At 44.2% G+C, this 13,508-nt stretch overlaps 1 protein-coding gene across 3 annotated transcripts in view; it reads left to right on the top strand.

Annotated features, from left to right (window-relative positions):
* gfra4a (GDNF family receptor alpha 4a) overlaps positions 1–13,508 on the top strand; it is a 203,974-nt gene that overhangs the window by 172,870 nt on the left and 17,596 nt on the right. For all 3 annotated transcript variants that reach the window (XM_030443082.1, XM_030443083.1, XM_030443084.1), the window contains 3 exons: positions 2,727–3,066; positions 5,961–6,070; positions 8,529–8,663. In XM_030443082.1, coding sequence (XP_030298942.1) covers positions 2,727–3,066; positions 5,961–6,070; positions 8,529–8,663 — 585 coding nt within the window. The remainder of the gene's footprint in view (positions 1–2,726; positions 3,067–5,960; positions 6,071–8,528; positions 8,664–13,508) is intronic.

Genomic DNA, 13,508 nt, shown 5'->3' with positions numbered 1-13,508 from the left:
GGCCTGCGGCATCAAGTGAAGGCTTCTAGTTGAACACATTTGTTGTTCTGCACCAAGAAGGACCTCCTAAAGACGTGGCAGATATTGTTTTTCTTCCCTGTATGATTTTCTTCCCGGTGCCCTTTGGCTGTGACACAGTTTTGTTTTCTTTGTGTTTATAATTCAACAAGTTGGTCAAAGCAACAAGGAAACCAGCACTTTGAATCCCATGTAGCACATCTAACCCTGTTACTGTCCAAACCTCCCATTCATTGTTCATCCAATATGAATATAATCACCTTCAGAGCTTGTCATGGAGTACCTCACTAAAGATCTCTTTTGAATGTCTAATATTCACCCTGTGTAGGCTTGAAAAGGAGTTTTAAAGGTTTTTGTAGCTTGCTCCTTCATGAAGGCTGCTGTTCTCAGCTACAGTATTTTATATTTCAGTATCCACCCTGTGTCATGGCAAAAACAAATGATTCAAAAAAGGATTTAAATGTCCAGTTTTTCGTATTTCTATAGCATAAGTTTTTTACCGTTCGCTTGTGTTTCATCCTGTCCCTAACCAGGGTCAACACGCCAATGAATTTATAAATACATGACTTCCAGTGTCGACACAGAGCAGAGAAAAGGTGATGCAACTAAAGCGAACGCTGAGGCAACATATTGAGTTGTTTGGAAAACATTTCAAACATTTTAAGGTGAGCTATAGGGTTTTCTCCAAGGAAGAGCTCAGCGGGTCAAAGATACCAGTTCAACATGGGGCTTTATTAGCCTCAGGGTTGAGGAATCACAACATCAACGGACCGCGTTCGCGCTCACACTTGCGGCTGAGGCGTCAGAACCTGCACAGCACATCACTTACAGTCTGGACATGGTGAGACTGACTGGAATAACTGCAGGCGAATCGTAGGAACAGTGAAAACTCTATAGAACTCTAGCAACAAAACATTGCAGGAACAGATTGGTGTTCATGAAAATGGCGTCCAGTGTGGATGTGCGGATATCAGATGCACAAAATATAGGTTTGTGTTCCTTCAAGCCTTTTTAAACGATAGTGTTTTCAGCTGCAGTTGTCTCAATGTCTCATATAAAAATATCAGGGTTTTCTTGCCACTAACACAGCTAGAAATTGCCGTGACGTCTCGTTGAAAATTACCTGGTGGTTTTGCGCTTCCAAATGTTGACCTTGATCTCTCACTTGGCCGCCACCTCACGTCACTCGTCGCAATGGCCACCATCGTCCTCTCAAACAAGATCGTCTGGTGCTGAAGTTTCCTTTTTAAAGCCTTAAAGTCAGTATTTTAATCTCAGGCTCTGAAATCAAATGTGCTGCTTTATGGAGGCCAAAACAACAGAATGCCCAAACACCGACAGACTCTGCGGATTTAAAATTTAGATGTATGATGATGAATATTACAGAGCCAGGCCTCCGACTGGAAAACAAGCTCCAGCGTGAGTGCTCTCAGCCTCCGCTGGCTCCGACGCGGAGCGGCTCAGGACCGTGGTCGCGCCGGGCAGCTCTGAGGTGTAAATGTGTGCAGGGCATGAATGTGAATCAGGATGGTTTCCTGGAATAAGAGCACGCATTCTCTGCAAGTATCCTCTGAATAAATAATGGCTTCGAGAAAACACCACAACAACATAAAATCCAACGTGCGTACTGTTTCCCAGGCATGTGGCCACTAGATGCAATTTGTCATCCCACCCTGCGGTTCCATCAGGTCCTCCCATCCTCCCTGCGCCTCCCCCCTCGTCTGCTGAGCAGTTAAGTTGGGAATAACCTATGCTTTGTGATGGGTTGTTAGCTTGCTCTCCAAGGCCATTCATATTTTATATGACAGCTTGGTGAGAGGCGAACTCACCAGGAGACACAACTACAGGCAGTTTACAAACTAATGAGCAGCTCTATCTGCCAGAGGAGCTGAGCGTCATCATGGCCGTATTGACTGGTAGGTCGCTCGTGGGGGGGGGAAAAAACACACATGATGATGGATTGGGAAATAACGCGGCCAAAAGAAAATGGTAATGAAAGGGGCTCGCCGCTGCATCCACAGAGGTGGCTCATTACCGAGGAAGTCAGAGGAAGCGCGGGGCACTGAGGGAGGCAGAGATGGACAAAGTTGAGGAAGAAGGGATGGAGGAGAGGGGAAGTGAAGGGAGGAGACAGATGGAGCGGAGGGTGATGGCAGAGCTGAGAGTAGCAGGCGCACGCCGAGGGAGGAGGATGGCGAGGGAAGGAGGGAGTCAGGTGAGTGAGGGATGGACCCAGATGTTGGAAGGATGGATGGATGGAGAGATGGATGAAGGGGAAGGAACAGTAATTACAGGCCTTGTTTTGCGGTTGGAGAGATGGAGGAGCTGCTTTTTCAGCACTGCCACTCTGCATTAACCCAGCAGAATGAAATATTCAGCCATTAGACCTCGGCTGAAGCACATCCACTGCCCGGGCTCATGCAACATTTAAACGGCATTCATGTTCTATTCATTACAAGGGGGCCTATTACATATAATCATCCTTTTGGTTTAGTTTGTAAAACACACACATACACACCCCTCTTTTTTTTTTCCATCTGTAAATGCAACGCTGCATCAGAGTCTAGAGGTGAGAGTGGCAAGTCAATACCAGCTCCAATTAGGCCCTGAAATCATTGGTAAACATTGCCTGGGATTTGATTTTCTCAAACCACACAGAAGGATGAAATGCTTTCTGCTCTCATTTTGTGTCTTATTTTCCTTTTCAGAGTCCGAGGTAACAACGGTGAACCGCTGCCTGGACGCCGCCAAGGCGTGCAACATCGACGAGACGTGTCAGAAGCTTCGCACGGAGTACGTCTCAGCCTGCATCCAGCCGTCAGCCCGCTCGGGGCCGTGTAACCGACCAAAGTGCAACAAGGCGCTGAGGAAGTTCTTCGACCGCGTTCCCCCCGACTACACCCACGAGCTGCTGTTCTGTCCCTGCACCGACACGGCCTGCGCAGAGCGCCGCCGGCAAACCATCGTGCCGTCCTGCTCCTACGAGGACAAGGACAAGCCCAACTGCCTGGCTCAGCTGCGGATTTGTAAAGCAGACTACGTGTGCAGGTATAAATTAGAAATGTTGTCTAACATGCCGCCCGCTGCCAAGAACATTTTTACACTTAATTTCCTGAGTTGGCATCATTCGACTCACTGAACTGATAATTTGCAGAAATGGTGGCTTCTGTTAAAGGATCACAAAAGTGTTGTAAGCTGTTTTGGCTCAGCTGATGCAAATCATGTGCACATTACATTAATGCTGAACCTTTTTCAAAGCATACCATATGCAGTGTTATTAGACACGGGTTAGACATGGTGTTGTGTTCCTGTTTGTGCGGCATAAAATTGAATTCACAGCGACTTGACACTCAAATGAGGAATGGGCGAATCCATGACAGCAAACACTGATTGATTTTTGGAAAGTCCTGGTGTGTTTGAGTGCTGCTCTGAAGCTCTGATGTCCAAAATCAAAGCCCAGATACTTTTCTTGAAGAGGCAGAAAGAAGGACCCCGACATGAACGGAGAAACAAGCTGTGAGAAACTATACACGCTTATCAGTTCTCATGTTTCACTTGATGGCAAACAGCTGCCTGAGTTCACCGACACTGTTTGATCTGCCGACTCCTGAGAAAACTATCCAGGTCTCGTTTCTTGTCAGGTATTTGACCAGCTTTACCGGCCGCTTCTGTGTTATCAGTAGCATTCTGCAATCGAGTTTGAGGAGTAGTCTGTGAGAGCAACAGGACTTAATCTTAATGTGGCCGGTAGTTTCTTTTATTTAAGCTGCAATCATTTTCTTTTAGGTTACAGGCTGAAAGACAAACAGAAGTAGTTATAAGTCAGATGCTGACAAAGTGTTCTCTTGCTACACATCCAGCATCTTTTCCTCAGCAGCTGCTCACCAACTGTGTCTGTTTCGATCTGGCTGTCTTGGTTTTATCGCTACCTGCTGTGCCGTAAAACCAAAACAACTAGCTAGAAGAGGCCGAAAAGCTTTGCTGTAAATTTGCGCAAACATTGCGTGCAAACTGTTCAAGCTCAGTGCCCCGTTAGCTGACTAGCTTGCTGACCGACGGTGGGAAATGTTGGCGCATCGCACTCTTGCAGGTGGATTCCCCAGCTAGCTCACCAACTAGCCCTGGTTGCAGTGCTAGCTCCTTGCGCCACCTCTTTTGCAAACATACAGACGAAAGCCATACAGATACATTTTCCTGTGCCACATTTAGTGTGTCCAGGATCCATAGATGCCACCTGTGTTGCTGGGAGCCAGACTAAAGTCAATTAAAATAGTCTAAAACCTGCAGTCTCCCAATTAAGAAGGAAATATCTGTAATCAGTCGTCAGGGATGGCGTAAGAAACATGCAGCAAAAACAACTGCCGTCTCCAACCCAAGTCGGCGTCGTTGCCATTATTGTATGTTGCAACTCGGGTACACCTCCCCCCAAATACTGCAAAACATAGAATACTTTCAAGTCAGTAACAAGTTGCGCGACTAATGCGGTTTCGTGGTATCTGTCGTGTTTTTTGATGTTGTAGCCGCACACACACCAGCTTTCCCTCAGGACAATAAATGGCACTGTGTGTCTTGGAAGATAGGTCTGGCTGGTATGATATGTTCATTTAGATTTAATTAGTCAGCTGTGTTTTAATTAATTCAATTGTTATACTCATTAACTGTGTTTAATTAGTTCAATTAAATTCTGCATTCACTTTCTGAGGGAGGCAGTCGGGCAACGAGCGGCGGCCGTGTGAAATAGGCATTATTAGAGCCGCCATTATCATTTGGGATTCACACATGACTTTCCTGCCAAAGTGCTCAGAAAATATTTACCAATATCCAGCCGAGACATCGGCCGGATCTGCAAGTAGTTTGCAGAAAACTGACCCTCTGTGTAATATCAGTTTTTCGGAATAACCATATTTATTCCACGTTAAGTCCTCGTTTATGTGCGACGTTGATAAAAACAACGATTTCATTCAAATTTAAATTGCTCGAAAACATCCAATCAGTCATAATGTCTTACAGAGTCATTAATATTCAGACGGTGTATTTCTCTCCTTCACCGGAGACTGAAAACATGGAGTTCTCATACCCATGCAGCCGTCCCCCTCTCTCTGACAGCACACGGTCGCCAGCGTTTAATCTAGTTCCTCTTCAAATGTCAGGAAGACAAAGAGCTTCATCTGTCACAGCTATCGATCAGGCATTATTCTCCAGCACTGCCCCGATGGATGAAGTATCTCAAGGCCCCCGCCAATCCCGCACCAGTCAGCTGGCATTAACCGGCAGCCTGCAGAAGATGCCTTCACTTAGCACACAGCCTATGAGTTTTACGCACATCATTATAACGACATGACAAACGAGGGGAGAGCGGGGAGTTGTGGTGCCCTGAGGGGATGCCGTTGCAAATGCCAGTCGGCGGGGGCCGATGATGTGATATGATGGCTGCGATAGCCTTGTACAGTGATGATGATGAGGCTAGATGTCTGAGCGGCTGGCAGGAAAGGTGAAGGAGGGAAGGCAGTGCGCGGCTGTGGGAGGGAGAATTTATGTGGAAGATCCATATTTGTCTAATCTCCTCGAGGCCAGGCCTGCCAGACACTGCCCACGGTATTTAGAGCGCAGAGCCAAGGCCTCTCTTTGCCCCTCATTGACTCTTTACAGCCTGGCAGCCTTCCATAAGACGGCTCGCTAGGGAAAGTGGGGAGGAAAGAAAAAAAGGGGGATGAATGTCACCAGTGGTGAGTGAAGCACAGGCTGAAGTGCTTTAGAGGAGAAGATCTTGAAGGGTGGAGGAAGTTGATGTAGGAGCACAGGTAGGTAGACGAGCGCTGTGGGTTTAAAATCCGCATCCTGTCGTTGAGAGAAAGCCCCGGCGCTGGCCACCTCTCAGTGACACAATGTGCGCAGCAGCCAGGCACAAGTAAATGATGGATGGCATGTTATTGCTCCCACAGGTCTCGCTGGGCGCAGTTCCAGTATGATTGCCAACCTGCGGAGCAGAGCGCCAGTGGCTGCAAGCAGGAGAACTACGGATCATGTCTACTTGCCTACACCGGCCTGATGGGTAAGAACTAAATCTTTCTGTGCCAGCTCCGGCTCACCCACCTTCTGTGATGGAACAGGAACAAAGAGGCTTTGGAGGGGAGGATGGCGGAGAGCAGACGAGCGCACTGAGCAGGACTCAAAAGAATGAATCGAGGATTGTGATGAGAAGCGCGCTTCAACGATCGATGCGGCGCTGATTAATGTGGCTGCTGCACGGCCGGCCAAGTCGTCGGCATTATAAGTAGTGCAATTACAACTATTGACCGCTGTTTTGGGAGAATTATCCCTGACGTGACGATGAGTGGGAGCGAACGGAGGCGTGGAACACGGCTTATTGTACTTTCGATGAAAACTTAACAAAAGATCACATAATGCACAAAGGGTTGTTAAAAAGCATTCAGTCTAAACATGTCATTATGGGACAACAATACCTCATTGAGCTGCTGCAAAAAGAGCCAAAAAAGAAGGTTGTTTAGTTTGTTGGGGAACTGAAGAGAGACAGATTAAGGAATACAGAGACAGAAAGCAGCGCAGCAGTGATTGGCCATTCTGGACAACTGAAGTAGAAGTGAGACGCGGAGAGGTGGTGTTGTTTTGGAAGTCTGGGACCCAGAAAATCGATGGAGGTAAATCAGAACTTTTTTCGCCACACTGCCTCAAAGTGCACCAATTCTGTTTCCCACCTCTTTTAAAAAATACAAGCTACAAGGCGATATTACCCTTCCCGGAGAGAGACTTCCCAATCATTTCCTGCTGAAAAGCTTGAAAAGGCAGAAAGGTATAAAAGGAAAGTATCTGAGGTTTTGTCCTCACACACATGGACGACAACAAATGATTACATATACCAAATGTAAACAAACTGTTAGTCTGCAGATGTTTCAGAGGTATACTTATTACATGAATCAGCAACGGGCACGCACATCCTGCTCTCACTCCCGGGTCGTCAAATACAGACGTTCTGTCATGAAGACACAGAAGCTGCTCTTCACTTTGGGCTTTAAAGTCTCTCCAATATAAACACATCCCAGGAAATATGAGATCAGAGCAACTGGCGGATCCAAAAGTGCAACAAAGTCCCAAGAGGGGTGAGAACTGCGGGTAAGAAGGGGTTGAGTGGTGGGTCATACACAAGACCTTCACCCAGCAGACCAGGGCTGATTCCTTGTGTGAAACCAAAAATGTATTTTTTTCAACCTAACCAAACTGCCATTTCACCTCAACCATGTGTTTAGAAATGTCAGATGCCTGGTGAGTCTGTATGAGACACGGAGGAGTGCGACAAAGCAGAATCAGCATTTGAAGACCTGGGATGGGAACAGATTGGTGATGACGCCATCGTTTCAGGAATAGTCTGTTTTGTCCACACAGATGCCCAGAAATTGTAATTTTTAAAAATCTGTAGTTTTGCACTGATAAAGGACATTTATACAAATCTGTTCTTTCGACTAAAAACCCTGTTTGCAAGGGAACAAAAGCCAAAACACAGAGTGTTGCAAAGTATCCGCGTACATGTGGACAAGACCTGAAAGATCTCCATGATGGTTGCTGCAGGACCACCACCAAGCCGGCTGCCTGCGTTAATCTGCCTGTTACAAACTCAGAAACTATAGAAGCTTAACAACAACTTCTGTACTTGTTTGGACTTAATCTGCAACATATAGAGGCGACACCGTGAACTAAACCTACAAACAGAGCCATGAAAACTGGACTACCAGACCTCCAGCCTGATCGGTAGCACTCGAGAGGAGTGTGCGTAATAGTAGCATCAAATGAGGATCAAGAGGAGAATGCTATATAAGCTCTGTGTCTCTTTTTTTTTGCTGCATTTTTATCATAAGTACATCCTCAAAGAAAATGACATTTAAAAATAATTGCCTGTCAGGAAAGATCAAAGTGGATTTTTTTTTTTTTATGTTCACTGGTTGCCAAAAAACCTGTCTGTTGGAATAAACAGAGTAAAAACTTTATTACTGCAGCGCTGTCAGCAACTGGGATTGAACCAGTCGACACTGGATAACCAGCCTGCCAGTCTGTGTCTCTGTTCGCTCCAGCTTCATTATCTATTCTCCTTTTTTACATTCCTCTCAGTTTCTCTCTCAGTGAATGCATTTACGTGCACTCTAACAACTTCAGCCTTAACCTGATTAGGCGATGTTGTGATGATAGAAATTGGCATGTAAACGCTTTTTATTTCATTATCATAATTATGGGGGGTAAGGTCATAATCAGGCTAAGCAGGTAAGATTAAATCATGCGGAATTCTGCTCCAACGTTCAATTTGTTGGGACATTAAACTCTTCCGTCAGACAGAGAGAATATCCTGAGAAACAAGTTTGATTCAGCCCAGTTCAACTCAGCAAACACCACCACGCTTCTTATTGATGTGATCTTATGTTCAGATTCAATCACTCTGAACACAAAAAGTTGTGTTTCTTCAGTGTTCCTGTAAACACACGGTGTTGTTCTCTCTTCTACAGGAAGCACAATCACTCCCAACTACCTTGACAACTCCACATCCAACGTGGGACCCTGGTGCTCCTGCGTAGCGAGCGGCAACCACAGGGAACAATGCAACGACTTCCTCACTTTTTTCCACGACAACGTCTGCCTGAGTGAGTAACAGCTGCAGAGAGAGACCTCTGGCCACGCAGTGATAATGACAACACAGACAAAGAAAGCAAGGACAAGTGTGAGAATTATCTGTACTTGTGAAGGAAGGTAATCAAAGTCAACGCTAACGATAATCAGCCTCAGCCCGGTTGATGGAGTTGTGAGAGCCGCAGATGTAAAAAAAAAATTTAAAAAAACTTTCATCTGCAGCTCCATTGTGTGATTTATTCTGTGAGAGGATGAACAAAAGAACACACAGACACTTGGTTTTTATTATTTTCAAGGCTTCTTAGAGGCTGATTTTGCCATTTTTCAAACCTAACATCCCAAAATGTAACAGTGTAGAGAGGGCGTTGAAAGAACATTTAGCTGTCATGTAAGTAGACAAAAGTAACATGAAAGATAACGTGATAATTAAAGAAATATTTGGCAAGTGGGTTTGTGTTCTTTGCCAGGATTTATATCTGTCCATGGAGGTTGAGTTTGATGATGAGTGCGGTCTGATGTAATAATGTAATAATGACAACTGAGTAGTCCTGCGTAGGAAGGTGAACATGTTGACAGGTGTGATGTGTTGGTGTCATCAACATCAGTGATGTGCACGAGTGGGGGGGGGGGGGGCAAGGGGGGCAGTCACCCCCCTCGTGGCTCAATTGTTGAAAAACGTGTGCTAAAGTGCCCTCTTGGGAGCCAAAAAAGCGTGTCAAAGTGCCCTCTTTGTTGGCAAAACACACTAAACTGCCCCCTTGGCTGGTTTAAACACGATAAACTGCCCTCTTGGGAGCCAAAACTCATGCTAAAGTGCCCTCTTGGGAGCCAAAACTCACGTTAAAGTGCCCTTCTTTTCGCCCCTGCCCTTCACAAAGTCTGTGCACGCCTCTGGCTGCTATAGTTTGATTTTTTTATTTTGCAGACAGTCTGATGAGAAGATCGTTATTCATACATGGTATTACAAGATGGGCTAGCCGGTTAGCATGCTAACTTTGGTAGACAACTCTGCAGCAAACTTGTGCGTACATAGACGTCTGTGACAAAACGATAATAAACATGGACTCTATGAAATGTTAGCTGCTGTCCTCTTCATCAATAAGAGAGACAACGAGGGTCTGCCCACTCTGTCATATTGACAGATCGTCTATAGACCACCGCTGTGTTTCGCTCTTCATCATCCCTGAGGAGTGATGGCACTCTGGACACATCAGAGAGACAAGACAACACAGTCACTCCCTCCGTGTGTGTCTTTACTTCAGTCGATATTCATTTATATCTTTGCACACATAAGACTCTGCAGACAAACAACGCCCTGAGTGATGACAGCAGTGGTAGACCGGTGACGTTAATGAAACACTACAGCTGGTGGCGCACAGTAATGGGTTACCGCTCGTGTTTGTTCTGATTATTCCGGGGAAACTAACTATGTACGATGATAGAAACATGTGTTGTTTTTTTAGTAGCGACACAAATGACAATACAAGGACGACGTTGGCTGATGAACTGAAGTTGCTGTTATATAAGGATCACCCTCTGTAGTCTTTTACCTTTTGTCGCAGCTTGTATCATCTAACAACAACAACAACAGAACAGCGATGATGATAGCGATCATCTCTCTGAATGAGTGATGGCGGCACTGACATCAGACTGACAACGGTGACAAAGTAATACAGACTGTAGCTGCCGGTGACTGAAGTTTATTTTTGGGTTATTATTTTTTTTCTAACAACAGATGAAGACAAGTTCTTACAAAGCTGTCGGTATGAGTCCCAACACCAGTGACAGACCAATGACACCAGTGACAGTACAAAGCAAACCGCTGCTGCTGTCGTGTGGTGACAAAAGAGAATGTCAGCGTTGGTTAAGTTTATTCAAGGATACGTCTCGGTTCAATTAGGACAAAAATAAAAAATAAAACAGAATCAGCCTGTCATCAGTAATCACACAAAAAGCATCTTAAACCTGCATCAATCGGACACGACTGCATTTTTTTTTTTTTTGTTCTGGATCCAAGAAACGATCCTGTGTTTGTCCAGGCGACGTGCCAAAGTCCACTGGACGCTGCTCCAGTACCTCTACACTTCGGGTCTATTTTGGCCCGACCAGCTCGCATCTCAACTGTGAAATTCGCAGTGAGAGATTGAGATTACAGCCCACAAATTACACCTACACTGTTCTTCAAGCTGTGTGTTGTCCCAATAAACCACAAGAAAGTGAAAGTAGGCATATTCAGGAGCTTTTTAAAGGGTGATGCCACTAATTTTACACGTTAAAGAGTGTTTACAAGTAGTATAAAGGCCTTTATATCCTCAGAGGAAGCTGCGTGGAATCCGATAAATTGCTTCCAGTGATGTCACTCAGTGACTTAGGTGCATTCTGGGTAATGTAGGCAGCTGGTTTTGAAAATGTGGACATTAGAGAGCAGACCCAGAGATATTGTTTCTTCCTTTTCAAAACTTGATGTCTAAATTACCCACAATGCAACCACTGAGTGACAACATCGGATGATATTTACAGGCAGTTTCCTCTGGAGCCACAAAATACTTTATACTACTTCTTTTTCATATGTATTAGTACTTCCAAAAGACTTGTAGCGCACTTTAATGTGTAAAATTGGTGGAGTTACCCTTCAGTTGTTGGGACGTAAAGGATATAAAAGCTTGTCCATCAGCTGCGATGGCCTCGACACGACATTACTTCCCCTCAGTATTCTGCCATCATTTTAAAGGCAGCTCATTAAAGTTTTATAGCTATAATAGTTCCAAAGTTTGGCCTAATGTTTTGTCCCTGAGCAACAATAATAAATGGCGTATAAAAACTTTAATAAGGTGTAATCACCCAAAGTAATCTTTTTATGTTTTATTTTAAGTATCATCGTTTTTTTATTTAACGATGCCATACCTAATTTAAAGGTGCAGTGCGTAGTAATTAGAGGGCCTATTGGCTGAAACGGAAAATGACACTCATTATTATGTTTTCATTAGGTTATAATCACCTGAAGATAAGAATCGTTAGCTTAGAAAGACTCTCTTATATCTACAGAGGGAGCGGGACCTCTTTCAAAAGGGTCCGCCTTGTTGCACCACCATGTTTCTATCCTTGTCTGACACATTCTTATTAAAGTATTTAGTTGGTTACCATCCCCAACTTCACCGCTAGATGCCACAAAATCCTCACTGGACGTTTATTTGTAATATCAACGCTGTTAGTGCCATTTAACTATGTTTTTTTAAATATTTAAAGTGCAGTTCAGACTCTCTATTCAACACATCTTCTTCCCTAAACTCTTCTCTCCTTATTCTTTACATATTCGTCTCTGTCTAGGCATTAACGAAATATTTATCGGTATCCCACATTCAACTGCTAAATAATTCTAATGTAGTTTTGCAGGCGGTGCTCTAAAGGAATGAAGAATTCACTTGCTTAATATTCAACAAGCAGAAGCCAGGAAGCAGTTTGACTCTGGCTTCGCTTTATTCTGGAAATACAGAGGCTAAATAGACGGCTGCGTGAGGTAATCAGCAGAAAAGTAGATTACAAAGTGTCACCGCATCCATCATAAATGGGAAGCATTTGTGTATTTATGTGCTTGGAAACCTAAAAAACGTCTTACAAACAACTTTAAACAACAGGTTGAAACAAGTCACAGCCACATGTGGTGAACATGTGATCACAGAACAGGATATCTGGTCCAAACCCGGTCTGGAACATCTTTACATTTCATGCTGTACACAGCCTAACATACAGGTATTTTTATGGAGTATGAAAGTAGAAACCGACACAGCTACAAAATTTACCAGCTTGGTGTTTAATCCAGTAATAAGCGTAGTAATCCAGTAAGAAAGCAGCGAGTCTGAGCATAAAAACAGCATTAAAAAAAAAACCCTCCATCTGGAGGAGTAGCACCAATAAAAGAGAAGATAAAGAGGAAACGAGGGGAAGAAATTAAGATTCCTGAAGAACAAAACAGAGTAAAACATTTCAAAATAACTCATTAGAAGAATTATCTACTCCTCCAGTGACAAAACTCCTGGTACAGTACATCACTTGTATTAATTGTGCTTCACAAAAAGGATCACCACTTGACGTGCCGTTATGGGTTTTAATGAGTTAGTCGGTGATTAAAACTTGCAGTGGAGCAACGATCCCTCACAAAAAAAAGAAACCGCAATTTAATTTGAAGCCTACCGACCTCTTTTACCGGTGAGCGGTTGTGCTTTTGTGTTACAGAAGTCAATGACTAGGAATAGTTGTGAAAAAGGATACCACTTAACAGCACAGAACAGGTCAATACTAAGTATAACTGAGCTGCCAATTCTGGAAGTTTTGAATGTTTTTTCATGAGATTGTCTTCCAAAGTAAAAGCGCCAAAGACGACATATGTTTACGTGGGAGCGACAGAAAGCTTTTTGGCAGGCAGAGGAAAAATGATTTGTGTCCATCTGGACCAATGGATGAAGTCGCATGATGGAGCTGCTGAAGAGCGACGAAGTCTGCATAGAAACGAGGATATCGAGCTGATAGATCGGTCAAGAAAATGTCTCCCTTTAGCCGAGAGACTGCTGTTTGTGACGGGATGACAAAGTTCCTCGAACTTTAAATAAAGTAGTCATTCAAACCAAAACCACAATGTTTCTTTAACCGTTAACTTTGTAAAATTTTTTAACTGAACCCGTCATGTTTGCAGGCAACAAAATCCAAGGGATGACTTGTCACATACTTAAAGGGATATTCCGGTGTGAGTTTAATCCATGGTCTAACACACCGTGAAACTGTGTTAGACTCCCTCTCGAGAGATCAAGTTAGCAGACCGCTAATTTACGGAGTTTTATCAACCTCAGAAACGACCGCACGGT

Source organism: Sparus aurata, chromosome 16, assembly GCF_900880675.1.
Source record: "Sparus aurata chromosome 16, fSpaAur1.1, whole genome shotgun sequence".
In the NCBI taxonomy this organism is placed as follows: domain Eukaryota; kingdom Metazoa; phylum Chordata; class Actinopteri; order Spariformes; family Sparidae; genus Sparus; species Sparus aurata.
Note: the sequence above shows the minus strand (reverse complement) of the source record. Positions and strands in the feature narration are given on the sequence as shown.